This window comes from Petaurus breviceps, unplaced genomic scaffold, assembly GCF_028583685.1.
Source record: "Petaurus breviceps papuanus isolate PSGF00001 unplaced genomic scaffold, PetGlider_PUasm1.0 156, whole genome shotgun sequence".
Classification (NCBI taxonomy): domain Eukaryota; kingdom Metazoa; phylum Chordata; class Mammalia; order Diprotodontia; family Petauridae; genus Petaurus; species Petaurus breviceps.
Genome location: NW_027185720.1, coordinates 12768322 through 12785744, shown reverse-complemented (window position 1 = coordinate 12785744; position 17423 = coordinate 12768322). Strand labels below are relative to the sequence as shown.

Here is a 17423-nt window from a genome sequence, read left to right as displayed (position 1 = left end):
AGAACTGGTATTTGAAACCAGGCAGTCTCCTTTCCTCTCCCTGCCCTGATCCCTCCCCAGCAGAAAAGGGAGTCAGAGGAGCCTGAGGTTTCTATCAAGGCTTTATTAACAAGGCTGCATCCAACACAGTTGTGAAGCCCACCATTCAGTCCCCAGGATACAGAAGGGCATCTCTCTAGGGTCACACTCTCACTGATTCAACCCCACACCCCAATTCTGAGGGTCAGGATGAGGGTTGTCTTCCTTCACCCTCCTTCAAGGGCACCCAAGGTAGGCTAACCTGGTCTTCTTTCTCCTAACTGGAACAGTCTGATGGAGGAGGGCAGTCACAGGAGAGGGGAGCATTGCAGACAGAACCAGAAAAGGGTCAGTTTGATATGTCAGTGGGCGGCTAAAATCCACAAAGCTGAACTGGTGGGCAGAGGCTGGGTTCTGCAGAGGGTAGCATGGTTCTCCCCCCTACTTTTCTATCACAGGGTACCACTGTGAAAGCTATCAGTAGAAGGGAAGGAAGATGAGGAGAACCCCAGGACAGATCTGTCTTTATTTCTGAGGTTTGTCCTCCATCCAGATGTCTTCTCACCAAGCCCTGAAACTCCACCATTAATGACTTATTCCTTGGAGGTAAATACCATTGTCTCCCTGAGCAACATTTTTTTGGGGAAAAAAAGCCAGTCCCCTTGGGATAGGCCATGAAAACAGCTTGCATCAATAGTTTCTCTGAGTATTTTCATACATTATCAGCTCATTCCATCCTCACAACAGCCCTGTGAGGTAGGCAAGGCAAAAGTTAGCAGCCCCAGTTTACAGGCAAGGACACTAAAGGCCAGAGGTGATGTTACTGAGCCCACCTCAGAGAGGTTACCTCATACTTTTCCTCTCTGATGAGTGGGACAGTACTGGGAAGGAGTCGTGGGCCCTGAAAACCAAACACTATTTCATCATATTTCCCAGAGGAAGGGGAGACGGCCCCCTGGCCAGAAGCCTGAGTATCTTCCCTCAAGTCAGCACTGCTGAAATGTAAAAATCGCAACTCAATTGCCCCCACCCCAGTCTGACCAACCAGTGTGAACACATTGTGCCATTTCCTGTGTTTGGGGGGGGGGGGAGGGAACCAGAGAGAGTGCCTGGAAGGGACAGGGGTGAGGGTAACTGCGGGGGCAATCTGCTTCGGCCCAGGAATGCTGCCACAGGCCACAGTATAAAAATAAAGATTTCAGAACAGAAAACAAAAATTCCCGGAAGATGATCAATGTTCTCACATCTGGGAGCCTCTGGCTTGTAACAGCTAAAAGATAAGAGGGGTTGGGAGACAGAGGATGGGAGGAGGGGTGGGGAGTGAGTGGGGACGTGCAGGAGTAAGGGCAGGGAGGAGGGCGCAAGGAGGCCAGGTTGGTGGTGGAGAATAGGAGATAGAAATGGAGAGAGGGAGAGAGAGAGAAGACAGCAGGTAAGTCACATTCATTGTCTCGGAGAAGCGCAGGTATCAGGCCGAGGATGGAAATGTGGGGGAGATAGGCGGAAAGCTGGGCTAGAGCCCACGGATTCCAGCCTCTGCCCCAGGAATGAAAGAATGAAGAGGCTGGAAGGAGTCCCATCTCTTCATGTCCCCTCCCTTTCATCTCCCCTCCCTTTCATCTCCCTTCCCCCCCATCTCCACCCCCTAGCACGGGCCTCTTTTCTTATGTAGATCAGGCTCTGGGGCCCCGAGCCAAGGAAAACAACTACCCTTCCAAGTCCGAGGGAAGAAAGCCATGCCTGTTAGCCCTAGGAGTCCAATCATTGCCCTCCCTTTGCAGATGGAGCTATAGAGTCCCCAAGAGGGGAAGCACCTTGCCCACAGTCAAAACTGACTTGGCTTGTGGTCTGGCCAAGGGCAGGGATTCAAACCCAGGCCCCCGAAACCAAATTCATTGCCTTTCCCACCAGGGAATTAGGACCTTGTCTTCATTCCGTTCAAGGCCTCAGGCTGCCAGGATCAGCGACACTGAGCTGAGGGCAGCCTTAGTCTGAGGAGACTGGATAAAGAATCTCATTCTCTCCCCAAGACAGGATGTCCCAAATGGAGGCCAATGCCCAGGGCCAGGAGAAGACATGATGATGGTTTCTGGGAAGCTTGTGAGAGGAAGCCCCAGGACCTGGAGCCACCCTGATTGTTGGGTCTCTCTTCTCACCATTATTCTCTCTTCTCTCCCTCTTATCTGGGCCCTGCCATGTCTGGGCAAGTGTGTTCAGGTCTCTACTCCCCCACCCCACCCGCCCGGCCCCACCTTCATTCTCCTCTCATATCTTGAAACCCCAGACCACCGTTGAGATGCACCGAGAAAATTAAAAAAAAAAAAAGTCCCCGGGGCGGCTAGGTGTCGCAGTGAAGAGAGCACCTGCCCTGGAGTCACAAGGACCTGAGTTCAAATTTGGCCTCAGTCTTAACACAAAAAAACTATCTGCGTCACCTTGGGCAAGTCACTTAACCCCAATTGCCCTATCTTGCCCCCTCCAAAAAGCAAATAATAATAATAATAATAATTTTTAAAAGTCCCTCCCCCAAAATGCTTAGCTGTAGTCAAAAGGAACAGAAGGTAAACCCCCTTCCTCTCACACCCCCATGGCAGTCCAATCAGGAATTGGGAGCTCTGCAGAAGAGGGGAAGGACAGGAGTCTCTTAAACCGGGCTCAACCTCAGGCTTGGGAGGGTATGGAGAGAAACCTGAAAGGAAGAGAAGTGACCTGGGGAGAAGGAGGACCCAGGGGGGCGCAGTTCACAGAGCAGAGTCCCTGGGCAAAGTGGTGGAGTCCAGATTCCTCTCTAGAACGTGTGGAAGCAGCCAGGATGAGGAAGACTCTAGAGTGGCAAAATCCAGGAGAAGTGATCTAGTTCAACCCACTTACTGGGCAGGTGAAGAGACTGAGGCTCAGAGAGGGAAATAGACATGCCTGAGTCCATAGGATTCTAGATTTGGAGACCAAAGGGGCCTTGGAGGTCATCTAGCCCAACTCCATTTTTCAGAGCCAGAATTGGAACCCAGATGTTCTGACCCCAAATCCCATGCTTTGGGATTACACTGAGCTGCCCTGAACGTCGAGGTTGGGGGAACCCTGCCCTGGGGGAGCACTGACGGTGTGGGCGCCCCTCAGGAGCGGGGAGTAGGAAGAGAGGAAACAGGGGCAAGAGGTGAGGGAGAGGAAGCAGGGGGCAGATGAGATCCAGGAGGAGGCGGAAGTGGGTGAAGATGAGATGGACCCTTCAGAAGGAGGAAGAGGAGGAAGCGGAGGAAGATGAGACGGCGAGAAGGGGAGAGAATGAGCAGGATCCCGAGCCAGCTGCGCTGCAAAAAGAAACAGAAACAAAAGCAAGAGAAGGGGTGGTTATGAGCAGAGCCCGGCGGCAGGGGCTGAGCTGCCGAGGGCTAGTACCCGGCACCCCCCGGCCCCCAGCACAGCTCGGCGGTGCCTCCGATGGACTCTCACCAGAAGGGACAGGTGGCTTTACGCTCAGGCTTTTACTAAAATCATTTCCTCAGGGGGTTGCTGCACCTTTCTCGTCCGAATCTGCCTCGGGTTCCACCTGCACCTCATCCACCTGCACCACCTCCTCCTCATCCTCCTCCTCCTCCTCCTCCTCCTCCTGTCGCTCTTCCTCCTCCAGTTCCTCCTCCGTGCTCTGTGTCCCAGCCGGCCGGACCCAGGGAAGAAAGAGTGGAGACACTTGAAATGTGGGAGAGCGCGGCTCCCGAGCGCGGGGGCTGCCCCATCTCACGCTCCTAGCGGGAGCCTTCGAAAGCTCCGGGGGGAGGGGAGGCAGGGAGCACAGCTGCCTCTTCTCCCCCCACACCCAGCCTAGACGTGCGTTAGGGGGTCCCTCAGGGTCAGAGAAAAAGGATCAGTCAGAGGGAATCGGAGGATTCTGAGCTGGAGAGGCCAGCTAGCCGAAGCCCCTTGGACAGAGGCAGAAACTGAGGCACTGAGAGGGCAAACTGAAAGGTCATTCAGTCCAATTCTTTCATTTTATAAATAGGGAAACTGAGGCCTAGAGAGCACATAGGACTGTAGAGGTAGAAGGGACTTCAGTCTAGTCCAGCCCCTTTGTTTGACAGAGGAGGAAACTGAGGCTCAGGGGACTGGCCCACGGTCAGAGAGATGGGGAGGAAAGAGCAGAGCCAGGATCTGAGGTCCTCCAATTCTGAAACAAAGGCGCATGTCACTTCTTCCACCCACTTCTGTGGGTTCCAGTCTTTAGAATCAACCTGAAATACAGGACTTTGAGATGGGAAGGGACCTTCTGAGTCATCTGAGGAAGAGAAAGACCAAAAGATTCAGAGCGAGGGCCAACCAGACCCATGGGAAAGGGGTGAAGGTTTGAACCCAGGGCCCCTGACCCCAAATCCAGGGCTCTTTCCGGGACAGCCCATCCTTTTATACTTTTCCAGGAGAGGAGGCAGCATGGCATTGTGGGACTGTGGGTGGAGAACTAGCTTCTAAGCCTGGAAGGACCAGATCCTACCTCTGAATCATACTGGCTGTGTGACCCTGGGCAAGTCACTTAACTCTTCGGTGTTCCAGGTAATTCTCTAGGAATATATGTGGCCGATGTGCATGAGTAGAAGGAGGCCCTTACCTAATACCAATGCCATAGCAGGTTCATTTAAAATTTAGATTTTTAAAGATTTAATAGATTATAATCTATTACATAATATCGTGATATTATATTTCATAGAATTCTAATATATAATGTAAATCTTATAGTACATATAATTGCATCAAAGAAGTAGTATAAATATTATAATTTAAATACTTATAAATATAATTTCTATAATCCTAATAATATAAATATCATAATTATGATGAATATATTATTATACTATGTAAATAGTATAATAATTAGAATTTATGTAATGCTGTCATTTGGTCATTTTTTAGTTGTATCTGACTCTTCCTAACACCATCTGGGATTTTCCTGGCAAAGATACTTCAGTGGTTTGCCATTTCCTTCTCCAGCTCATTTTACAAATGAGGAAACTGAGACAAATAGCATTAAATGACTTGTCCAGGATCACACATCTAGTAAGTGTCTGAGGCCAAATTTAAACTCAGGTCTTCCTAACTCCAAGACCAGCTTTCCATCCACTGTGCCACCTAGCCACTCCTACAGAATTATAATAACACTAACACAGTATTATACTATTTTATGTAAAATAATAATATGCAAATATTGTAATACTATGATGAAAATTTGGATTTATTAATACTAATAATAATAACTAGCACTAAAAGCTTTAATTTTTGCTAAGTGCTTTAAAAATATTATCTCATTTGATCTTCATAACAACCTTGGGAAGCAGGTGCTATTATTATTCCTTTTTTACAGATGAAGGAACTGAGGCAAACAGAGGTTGCGTGACTTGCCCAGGGTCACACAACTAGTCAGTGTCTGAGACTGCATTTTAACTCAGGTCTTCCTGAGTGTAGCTCCAGGGTTCTATTCGCCATTCCATCTCACTCTCCTAATACTTTAAGAGAAGATAAAGGCATGCCTGGGATAAGGGTGGGGGTTGGTAGGAGAGGATGGGCACCCCGCCAACCTTCACACACACATAACCAGGGCTAGAAAGGGACTTATTCCCCAGACCCCTACTCAGTCTTTCTCCCTCTGTGATAAGGAGATGGAGGAAATCAAAGAAAACCTGGCTTCCTGGTACACCTGGGCATCTGGTGCCCACACCACTGTGCCTGGCATTCCTTGGCACTGTCCTCAGGAAAGATACACTTAAGGTTCAAATTCCAGCCCTGCCCCAGCTTAGCACCTTAATAGTCATACAGCAGGCATTTAATAAATGCTTTTCCCTCTGTGACCTCAGTTTTCCTCATCTGTAAAATAAGGGATGTGTAGGGTGGATTAGGTGATTTCTTCGGATCCATCTAAGTAGGGTCAAAATCCCAGAGACCTTGAGAAAGGGCCTTAGAGGTTCATTTGGACTGTGTAACCTAGAAGCATGCTGGTCAATGTTGTGTGTAGGGGGACATTTACCTGACAATTAATTAGCATTAATAACATTTTCTCTATCACTTTCTTAAGTCTGGACAATTAACAGACTATAAATCGAGCACTTCTGGATTCTTGAGGTGAAAATGCTCATATTGAAATGTTAACAATCGGCTGTCTCCAGAACGACTCAGATCTAATCAGATCCTCACATCCTACACAGGAGGAAACAAGAGAACCTGGAAAGGAAATGGAACTTTCCAAGGTCACCTGAATAGCAAGTAGCAGAAGTCACACCCAAACCTGGTCCTCTACCCCCTGGCTTCAAGTTTTTACCATTGCTTGACATCCCTTTTCCCACTCTGCCTCAGCAGGCACTGGAGAGTGGTAGATGGTGCAAAATTTGGAGTCAGGAAGGCCTGAGTTCAAATACCTCCTCAGACATTTACTAGCTGTGTGACACCAGGGCCTCAGTTTCCTCATCTTAGACTTTTTGTGTGTCATGGACCCATTTGACATTCCGGTGACATATATAGTCCCCTTCTCAGAATGATGTTTTGAAATGCAGAAAATAAAATACATAAAATTACAAGGGAATCCAATGATACGGATTTTTTGGTGTTCAAAATATTTTTTTAAAAACATATTTACAGATCCTGAGTTAACCTGGACTAGATGGCCTCAGAGGTCCCTTCCAGCTCAAAATCCATGATCCTATAATAGTCCCTTAGCCTCAGTTTCCTCATCTGTAAAATGGGAGGGTGGGGTTTTAGAGGGCCTCTAAGTTGAATGCTAGATCTAAATCTATGATCCTCCATTCATCCTTTGACAGATCTCCCCACCTCCCCCAAGGATGGGGAACTCCCTATTTCACAAAACAGCTCATTCTCCTTGAGGACAGCTCTAATTTATTGGAACCAATAAATTGGTAGGCACATAATTGCCAAGGCTTTAAAAACCACAAAGGACATTATTGCAAGGGAGCATGAGAGAGATTACAATAGGGGCAGACGGACAGACAAAAGACCTCTACTTCATAGGAGACCAGTCCACCGACAGGAAGAGCACACAGCCATCTCCCTCCTTCCAAAACTCCTCCCCTTACTAAGAGTCTGCTTTAGATATGACAGGGTCAGCCTGTCTTCCCACTGGAATTCATCAGCCCTTATGCACCATCTCAACTAAGCCTTTTTAACCAGGGTTCTCTAACACTGTTCCCCTCCTCCAGAATCCAGATAAATGCCACCACCACCCAGAGGCTTCCAGAAAAAGTCAGATGGCCTCTTGGGTTCAGCTTCTAGGACTAGCTGGAGAGCCACACAAAAGCTTGGACCCAGCAGAGAAGAGGAAGCTGTTTCCATCATATAAAGAAGAGGGCTGGCTTCCCCAAGGCAGGTGCTCATGCTGGGGTGAGGCAAAGGCATCCCCAGCCAGCCAGCACTTCCCTGAGGGTCCATTTAATGTCACCCAACCAGCAAGGGCTGCTTAGGAAGGTAAAAGACTCAATTATGCAGGTGTTAGTTCACTCCTGACAGACTTTCAACCCTTCACCTAGGAAGCCATAACTAGGCCAAGGGGATCTTTGTGGCCATGATAAGACTATCTTTATAGGCTCTCATCCATCTAACAGAACCAGAAAATGCCAGGGACCAAAATCTAATAAAGAAACGGAAAGCCTGAGAGTTGAAACGATTTACTCACCTTGGGAGTTAGAAGGAGAAAGGGATCTAAAACCCAACTCTACTGAGTGCTCATAGTCCTGAGTTGAGACCAAGACCGGTTCATAATGCCATGTCTCCTTGTGGTTAGAGTCCAGGCCACATCAAATCTCTTGGGGTGTGGTGAGGTCCCTTCCAAGTCCCCTGGGAGCCTAACACTCAGCCCAGAAAAGGAGTCTACACTCACCAAAACCTCTGTAAAACCTTCCCAAGCTTCCACCCAACAACTACCCTTTACTGAGTCTGCTTAATTTGGATTCACTCACAGACAGGAGCACAGCATGGGATGGGATGTCTGTGAATATGGAGCATTATGGATGCCAGAGCAGGAAGGGTAAAGACAGAAGAAACAGGAATGGCAAGCCAGGAGAAGGGGAAGAGGAGGAGAAACTCAGTGGGGCAGAAGAGTTAACCTGTAATCTGGGTCTCACCTTGGCTTTCCGGCTGGGTTCTGAACTCAGTCCATTGGGAGAGTTGTACAGCTCCTTGGAGACAACACACAAGAATTCTGCCTGGTCCTCATTCCCATAATTATAGGAGGACCCGATGTTCACCAGCTAGGAAGGAAAAGCATGGAAAAGTTTCAGGTAAGGATAACAATGAGACTGCCACTACCCATTCTAAGTCCTGTTATTATTTACTTATCCCACACAACCCAACAAGACCAGAAGTATAAGTGTCACTACAGTCCGTAGTAAGCTTTCTCTCCTCATAATCCTTATAACACTTTTTATAGGCCTTGCCTTTATCATACTGTACTTTCTATTACATCTGTCTGTCTGTCTGTTTGTCTATCTATCATCTATTTGTCTATTATATATATCATATCCATTCACCTGTCTTTCATGTATCCTATTTATCTATCAATCATCTATCTAGCCATTCATCCATTCATTCATCTAGTCATTTGTCCATCCGTTCATCTCTCATACATATATTCATTCAACTATCACCCATCTCAGCTAGCTCTCTCCCCTTCTCTCCCTCATATTCCCCAAGTTGATTGTAAACTCTGTGAGGGCAGTTTCAGGTCTTTCTGTTCAATTCCTAAAAACACATATTCCACCTATCACCCACTTCCATTTTGCTCAATGTCCCTCCCCAGCCCCTCTGTACCTGTTCAAACCTCCAACCATCAGACATGGTGGAGACCATCTGAGTGAGTTCTTCCTCTTGGCATTGCAGTACTCGGTACACATGCTTAGGGGGCACCTGGGGGAGAGAAGAAGCAGGCGTTAATGATAATATGGGATGGCACAGAGAGAGATAGAGAAGGGCAGTCCTTGCCCAGGGAAAGAAGGAGAACATGGAGACAGCACCGTGCAAAAGAAAGATTTGGAGAGGGTTCAAATTCCACTGATACATACAACTGTATGGCCTTAGGCAAGACACTGGCCTTCCTTTCCTCATCTGTAAAACAAAGAGACTGGAACAGATGGCCTCTGAGGACCTTCTAGCTCACAGTCTATGTTCCTATAAACATATAAAATACAGCTTCCAAATACCTGCACCACAGATGAAGCTCAAGTGAGATTATGTATGTAAAAGCACTTTGCAAATCTCATGGCACCAAGGAAATGTCAGCTATCATTAGTGCCATCATCAACATGGTGGCCATCTTCTCTCTCAGTTATTGGAACAATTATGTGTAGTGGGTGGTCCGTTGTTCCCATTTTCTAGATGAGGAAGTTGAGGCCTAGATAGGGCAGTGAGTTGCCCAAGGTCACAGAGCCCAAGGTCCTGGCTGAACCGGGCTGTGAGTCAGGATCTGATTTCCAATCCAGTGTCCACGAGACGTGTTTTGGACATTGTTCCTAAGAGCATTTTACAGTCATTTTCTCAAAGAAGAATAATGCCTTTCTCCAGTGACTCTCTGCCTTCCAAATGAAACCCTGGAGCCCAGAGGTTGCTTCCAATTTCTCTCAACCTCCACCTCTCCTAGAGAGATTTGGGCTCATTTCTTTCCTCCCAGGAGCCATCTTGGATCTAGCAGGATCTAACATACCATCCAATCTAGCCCCTCTGTTTTATAAATGAGGAAACTGAGGCCCAGGAAGGTTAATTAACTTGCCAAAGATTTCACTTGGGATCATGGCTCTAGGGATGTCAGAAGTCATCCAACTCCCTCTTCTACAGATGAAAGAATTGAGGCCCAGGAGAAGTGACTTGCCTAAGGCCACCCTGCTACCTAGAGGCAGACTGAGAGCTCGAACCCAGATCTCTGCCACATCTAGGAGATGCTCTCTGTACTTCCAAAGCACGTGGCCCCGTCTAGGATAGGCAGGAATTTTTGTTTTCTTATCCTCAATGCTCAACCCAGAATGAAAGTATCTACTATTTTATTCTCCTACTCATAGCATGTTGCCTGTGAAATAGGGAGAGACAGCTGTCACAACCCCTCTTAACCCAGTGCCTTCCCTCTAGAATTATTTCCTATTTATCCTGCATATCGTTTGTTCTGTGTATATCTGTATGCATGCTGTCTACCTTGTTAGATTGTAAGCTCCTTGAGGGCAGGGACTGTCTTTTGCCTTTTTTGGCATCCATAGTGCCTAGCACACCGTAGGTCCTTAATAAATGTTTATTGATTGATCGACTCAAACTTTACCTGTGGGGACTTTGGTGAGAGTAAAATCAGGACTAGGTTTGAGCCCGATTTCCTGGCTCCCAAGCCAAGGGCCTTTAGTTTTCTGGAAACTCAGCTCCTCTGGATAGACCAAGGATCTCCCAGAGACCATTAAAAGCTGGCTTTTCATGCCAAGGATGGACAACGTAAGCCTTTTGATAGGATAACACACACACACACACACACACACACACACACACACACACTTTAGGTCCTCCTCCTTTCCATCTCTCTCTTTCCTTGACCTACCTGGGTCACCGTGTAATCCTTTTCCTCTAGTCGGTCTTTGATGATTCGAATCAAGGGGCCTATGTTATAGAATTCAGCTTCCTCCAGGACCCCTGGAAGAAGAAATGGCAGTGATCAGTGACTACTGCCCCAATTTTCCTTCCCAGGGAAGTCATGGCAGTCTGGAATATTTTTTTTAATGAAGAAAATAAAATACATAGGATTACAGAGGACAGCAAGTATATTGGAATATAGTTATTCAAATATTAAAAAAAAAGTTCACAGACCCCAGGTTAAGAACCCTTACTCTATAGTCAGAGAGGTCTGGGTTCAAATCCCACATTTGATGTTTACTAGTTGTGACCTTGAGTTAGTCATATTTCCTCTTGAGTCTCAATTTCCTCCTTTGTAAAAGGAGAGACGTAGATGTGATGGTCTCTCTCAGGTCTTTCCCAGTTCTGGCTTCTGAGATCCTTGGATGACTCACATTTCTGTGATACCTTCTTAATACCACTCCCCCCACCCCCACCCCCGAATGAGGCTGGCAGTGCAAGAATCATCCCCATTTTCCTACAGAAAAACAGAAGGGAAGGGGATGGGGGGTGGGAATAGAAGGGAGGGCAGACTGGGAAAAGGGGTAATGAGAATGCATGCCATCTCTGGGTGGGGTGGAGGGGAAAGATGGGGAGAAAATCTGGAACTCTAAATCTTGTGGAAATGAATGCTAAAAACTAAAAATAAATTAATTTTAAAAAATAATTATCCCCATTATGCAGATAAGGAAACCAAGGGTCAGACAAATGAAGGGGAAAATGGGAAGTTTTTCAGCTAGTAAGTTGTAAGGCCCAGACATAGAATCTCAGCACTATGAAGGGATCTCATCCCCAAACTGAATAGGAAGCCTCCTTACAATGTCATTGACAAGTGGTCACCAGCTCCCTCTTAAAAGCTCTCCGTGTGGTTCAGCATCAATAACTCCTTATCCCATGAAGGAGTCCCAGCTGGTTCTCTCTGTGCTGAGACCAAGAGGTTGGGGACCACCCCCAGGCAACTGCCCCCAGGAGTCCAGAGCATTGTAAACAGGGGTTGGCAGAGTCTGATGTCATTTGCATTTTTTCCCTCTGGGATTAGTACCTTTGTCCCAACACTCACTCACAGGTAGTGTGCCTGCGTACATGAGAGAGAGTGAAAGAGAGACAGAGAGAGAGAGACAGAGAGAGAGAGACAGAGACAGAGAGAGAGAGAGACAGAGAGAGAGACAGAGACAGAGACAGAGAGACAGAGACAGAGACAGAGAGACAGAGAGAGACACAGAGAGAGAGAGAAAGAGAAAGAGAGAGACAGAGACAGAGAGAGAGACAGAGAGAGAGACAGAGACAGAGAGACAGAGAGACAGAGAGAGACAGAGACAGAGACAGAGAGAGAGTGTGTGTGTGTGTGTTCGAGTGTTTGATAATAAGCCACTGATTGCAAGGAAGATCATCCTAAGATTCCTGGATCTAGTGCTGGGAGGGACCTCAGAGTCCAACCTCCTCATTTTACAGATGGGGAAACTGAGGCCCAGAGAGGGAAAGTGATTTCATAGGATCACAGAAAGAAATCTCTAGTCCAACACCCTCATTTTACAGATGAGGAAACTGAGGACCAAGGAGGAAAAGGGATTTGGCTACCTTTCTCAGAAACCCCTCCAGTGTTTGTACAGCTCCAATCTTTAGGGGATTTTGCCTTATACTAAGAAGAAATCTGCTTGCTTAGAGGTAATTTGGAGGGGACCATTCAGATTTCAAGCAATAGAAAAGCTTGTAAAATAAAAATGTTGCATAAAGAGTAATTAAAATATGGCATGCTGGGGTATCTCAGGGAGTCTGTTCAGGAGACTGTCCTGGGTTCTGCAGCTCACAAAGGCTCATAGGCTTAGAGCTGGAAGGTACTGTGAAGAAGTTATCAAGTCCAATTCCTTTATTTTACAGATGAGGAAACTGAGGCCCAGAGAAACTAAGTGGCTTGCTCAGGATCACACAGCTAGCAAGCAGAAAAGTCAGGATCTGAACCCAGGTTCTGTGCCTCTAAATCCAGGAAGGAAAGAGGGGAGGAATGCTGTATTTGTAGTCAAAAGCCTGGTGTTCAAATCTACCTCTGCTACTTATTGCTGAGCAGCTAGGTGGCACAATGGATAGGGTGCTGGCTTTGGAGTCAGGAAGATGTGAGTTGAGTTCAAATCCTGCCTTAGATGCCTAATAACTGGGTGATTTTGGATGTCATTGAACCACTGTCTGCCTCAGTTTCCCCACCTGTAAAAGAGGATAATAATAAGACCTAAAGCTCAGATGAGAAAAAAAAATACATACATATCTATCTATCTATCTATCTATCTATAAAGTGCTTCAGAAATCTCAAAGTACTAGATAAATGCTAGCTCTTACTATGTATGACTGTGGACAAGTCACTTATCTTTCTAAGCCTCTGTTTCCTCCACTCTAAAATGAGAGTTGGACTATATGGTGTCTAAACTCCTCATTACTTTTAAATAGGGGATTTTATCTGGGACTCCATGGATAGATTTCAGAAGGCCTGTGAACTTAAGATGGAGAAAAAAAAATTGCATCTTTATTTTCACTAACTTCTAATTTAAATATAGTATTTCATTCAATTATTTAAAAGCATTATTCTCAGAGGGGATCTGTGGGTTTCATCAGACTGCTAAAGGGATCCATAAAAGGTTAAAAATCCCTGTTTCTAAAACCTAAAATATCACATCTCCAGGCCTCAGTTTCCTCATCTGTCAAAAGAGGAATCTAGACTAGAAAACCTAGAAAGTGCCTGAGTCTTAAGATTCTGGAAGAGGATGATGCTTACTGGCTGTGTGACCTTGGATATGTCACTCATTTCCCTGGGTCTCATATGCCTCCTCTTTCAAAAGAGGGGGTCAGACTTGAAGGCCTCTGAGGTCCTGTCCAGTTGGAGAGCCATGATCCAATCCACCCCAAAACATCACTGTCTACTATGTGTAGGGTACCTAGCCCCCTTCTTTAAGGAACATCAGGAAAGGGCCAATTTACCCAAATAATGACTAGGGTAGGCAGGATTCAGAGCAAAAGGGAGGCAGGCATCAATCACTGCCCCACCCCAGATTTCAAATCAAGTCCTAAACCAACAGAGAAATTGGAGGGAAACAAGAAATCTTCCACCACACCCATCACCCCTATCCCCGCCCATTCCTCTAGCCCAGGTGAGCTCCTGGCCCAGGTCCAGCTCCATCTCCTGCCTTCCCAGCGAGGCATGGAGAGAAGCTGTCTGCCAAGGCAGAAGCTTGCAGGCCTCTTGTGCGCCTCTCTTTGTGGCTGGCCTCTCATTCCCCAGACAGTGCCACAGGGCCCTGGGGCTCCTGGGAGTGCCATCACGGCGGCTTCATCTGGGACTTAGCAGCACGGAAGTGAAAGAGGCCAGGCCCAGGCTTCCTCTGAGGCCCCCAGGCTCAGAGGGTTTGGAAGGGCATTCAGGATCACTTTGGACAGATGAGGATGGGTAGGTGAGGGGTGTCTGGGGACCCAGGTTCAGATTTCACCAATGCTACTCCCTATCTATGTAACATCAGCCAAATCCCTTCTCCTCAGCAAGATTCTGTTTCCTTACCAATAAAAGGAGAAGGCTGGCCTGTGGGATCCAAGGCCCTTTGAGCTCTAGAAATAGGACCCTGAAATCAGATCAGAGGGGCTTGCCCAGAGAAGCAATACCAGGATTTGAACTCTTGACCCTTGTAGGGGATGATAGGTCCCCTGGGCTGCCAGAGGTTCCAACAGACGCTAGGGTGAGTGGGTCCCAAATTTAGGAGGCACAGACGATTCTTGCAGTTCTCTGGAGAGTTGCTCCCCTTCTTCTTCCCCAGCCCCATGGTAATTTTCTGTCCCCTACAGGGCAACACCTCATCCTCCACTTATGTAAAACTGCCTTTCATTCCACTTGTCCAAGGTGAGGTATATGCAAAGCGGGGCACAAAAATTCCTAGTTATAGCTCTGGGGTCCCAAGGCCAATCGCCACAGCAGCGGCCCAGGAGCAAGTATTCATGGGAGGAAACCAGAAACAAGAAATAATTCTGGGCTACTGGAAACATACCCTCTTCAGCCATATCCTTGTCCAAAACAAGCTTGCCATGACGAAGGAAATTCAGGATTGGGCCAAAGTAGGTGGGATCCCGGTCTATGAGATATGCCCCTGTTTCATCCTAGGGGCCAAAAAGATGTGATGAGGAAAGTAACTGGCCTCCCTCCCACCTCCATGATTCTCCAACTCCCTCTGCCCCCTGAAAGTGCTATTAAAAGAGTGACATGATCACAGGCACACTGATACACTCACACTCACACATGTGCACATTCTCAGACACACACACATTCAGACACACTCAGACACACACCCACACATTTGCACACTCACACATTCACACACACTCAGACACACATCCACACATTTGCACACTCTCAGAAACACACACACACACACACACACACCACTGTGGTACAGTGGGAAGTCAGATTCAATCCTAATTTAGTTTGTTACCACAGGCACATAATTACTCTTTTCTGGGGCTCAGCAGCCTTATCTGTCAAGTGGAGAACATGGTCTAGATCATTTCTCAGGTCCTTTTCAGCTCTAGGACCCAGGATCCTGGGCTTCAAGAACCATATCTTTCTGGTTTGTGTAATACCCAGTGTCCAGACTAGGTCTCCACACTGAGTATGTCTCAGTTCCCCATCTGCAAAGTCCAGCCAGCAAGCATTTTTAAATGCCTCCCCTGCGACAAGTACAATACAAAGAAAGGCAAAAGACAGACTGCCCTCAGGAAGCTCTCAGTCTGATGGAGGACACACAATCAAGCTCCAGACAGGACAAAGTGGAACTGATCAGAGAGGAAAGACACTGGCATTGAGGCTGCCTGGGAAAGGTCTATTCTGGAAGGTGAGAGCAGAGCTGAAGAAGCCAGGAAAGTCAGGGGTGGAAGCTAGGGGATGGAGCATTGCAGCTGTGGGGAACAGCCAGAGAAAACAGTCAGAGGCAGATGGAGCGTCCAGGTGGACATCACTGGATTGCACATGGGGGAGTGAAGTGTAAGAAGAATGGAAAGGTGGGAAGGGGCCCAACCGTGAAGGGCTTGAAAAGTCAAACAAAGGCTTTGATATTTGATCCTGAAAATAATAGGGAGCCATGGCAATTCATTGACTGTGAATATATATATTATATTATATTATATATACTATATAAATGGGGGGGGTGCATACTTAGACATTAGAAAGGTCGCTGTGACATTTGAATGGAGGATACACTGAAATGGGGAGAGACTTGAGACAGATGCCAAGCAGCAGGCTATGCCCATAGTCCAGAAGTGAGGTGAGGAAGTCCTGGACTAGTGTGGTGGCAGCGTCAGGGTAGAAGGGGATGGATATGAAAGTGAGGAGTGTAGGATGACATTTTTCACAGGGAGGCCCAGGGAAGGCATAAGTATTGAAAGTGGGGGCTTGAAAGGCACCTTAGATCTTGCTGGTTCCAGCCTCCTCATTTTACAGATGAAGGAAACTGAGGCCAGTATGTGACTTGCCCAAGATCACACAATACATAAAAGAGGCAGGATTTTTCCATAACTTCCATCCCCAGGGGGAAGGCTGCACCTGTATTTGTAGTTTCCCATTACTCACCTACATATTCCTTATTTCATTGGAGCCCCAGGGTGGATACAGGAGGCATTAGCATGGGGCTGTTTAAGCTTTAGCTAAAGCTTAAAACCACACTAAGACTTTTGGGACACCCTGCATTTCCATTTTACAGAGGAGGAAGCAGAAACATAGAGGTTGAGTGATTTGCCCACGGAAACGTTAATGATCATCTGCTTTGCCTGGACCAAGGCCCAGATGTTCTGGTTCCTCCTGGTCCCGGGTTCTTTCCACTGTCCCCCTCTAGGGCAGATATGGTTTCAAATTCCTGGCTCTTGAGCAGGCCATTTTCCCAAGAGAGGACTCAGTTTCCACTTCTGTAAAACTGAGAGAGGTGGGTGGCCAGGATAATCTGATTCAGAGTTGGAAGGGGCCTCAGAGACCACCAAGGGCAATCCTCTCCAGACTGGGAAGGTGAGGTCCAGGCAGATTTTGAAATGACTTGCATAGGCGTCACCCCCGTGGCAAGCCTCAGAGGTGGAATTCGAACTCAGGACCTCCGGTTCTTTAAAGGTCCCTTCCTGATTCGGGTCCCATCACTGAAGCCTTCCTTACTCCATCTTTTGCAGGAGATCTTCCGTAGCAGCTTACTGGCCCAGGCTGACTCCTCCTCCGCATCCCTCCCCCTTGAAAAAACTGGGGAGAGCCAAGCTCGGGCATTTGTGAGTTGGTGGGTGAGCTGGGCAGGCCAGAAAGGGGCCAGCGCGCACCCCCGCCCCTTCCCACACACACTTACTCACTTTTTCACTCAGTACCTCCCTCCCAACAGCTCCGGGGGAGAGGAGGGGAGGATGGGGTGGGGGTGGGGGCGGCTGCCGGAGGGAGGAAAGGAGGAAGGAAACAGCTTGGAGAGGAACGAGCTGCTTTCTCCCAAATGGTTTGGGGCCTCCTGCCAGCGACAGGGTTGCCATAGAGAAGGCAATAGCATGCCACTCCCCCCAACCCCCACCCCAGCCCCCAGCCCTGGCTTCCCGACGATTCCCCGCCTCCGGTTTCATGTGAAAAGGAAGGGAGGAGGGGTTCTGTTATTGTCCTGGGTCGATAGGTGGGTGGCAAGGGGAGAAGGGGGGCTCCCAGCTGTGGACAGAGGAGGCAGAAAGGAGGCGCCTCGTCCCTCCCGAACACACACACACACACACACACACACACACACACACACACACACACA

The 17423-nt window shown here is 47.6% G+C and overlaps 1 protein-coding gene and 1 long non-coding RNA gene across 8 annotated transcripts in view; one reads left to right on the top strand and one right to left on the bottom strand.

Annotated features, from left to right (window-relative positions):
* Positions 1 to 88: 88 nt before the first annotated feature.
* The window catches only part of KCTD17 (potassium channel tetramerization domain containing 17), a 17779-nt gene continuing 444 nt past the window's right edge, over positions 89 to 17423 (bottom strand). The window contains exons 2-7 of one of the 7 annotated variants that reach the window (XM_069082085.1): positions 14667 to 14775; positions 10574 to 10665; positions 8815 to 8910; positions 8130 to 8255; positions 3535 to 3661; positions 89 to 1288 (exon numbers count right to left, since the gene is read on the bottom strand). In XM_069082085.1, the coding sequence (XP_068938186.1) occupies positions 1035 to 1288; positions 3535 to 3661; positions 8130 to 8255; positions 8815 to 8910; positions 10574 to 10665; positions 14667 to 14775 (804 nt within the window). In that variant the 3' untranslated portion in view covers positions 89 to 1034. Of the gene's footprint in view, positions 1289 to 1439; positions 3327 to 3534; positions 3662 to 3711; positions 4289 to 8129; positions 8256 to 8814; positions 8911 to 10573; positions 10666 to 14666; positions 14776 to 17423 lie in introns of those variants that run through there. The other 6 variants (XM_069082079.1, XM_069082084.1, XM_069082081.1 and 3 more) reach the window with 6 other exon arrangements.
* LOC138156646 (uncharacterized) overlaps positions 1345 to 17423 on the top strand; it is a 17283-nt gene continuing 1204 nt past the window's right edge. Inside the window, exons 1-2 of the long non-coding RNA XR_011167200.1 lie at positions 1345 to 1450; positions 16825 to 16917. This is a non-coding gene — a long non-coding RNA (uncharacterized lncRNA). The remainder of the gene's footprint in view (positions 1451 to 16824; positions 16918 to 17423) is intronic.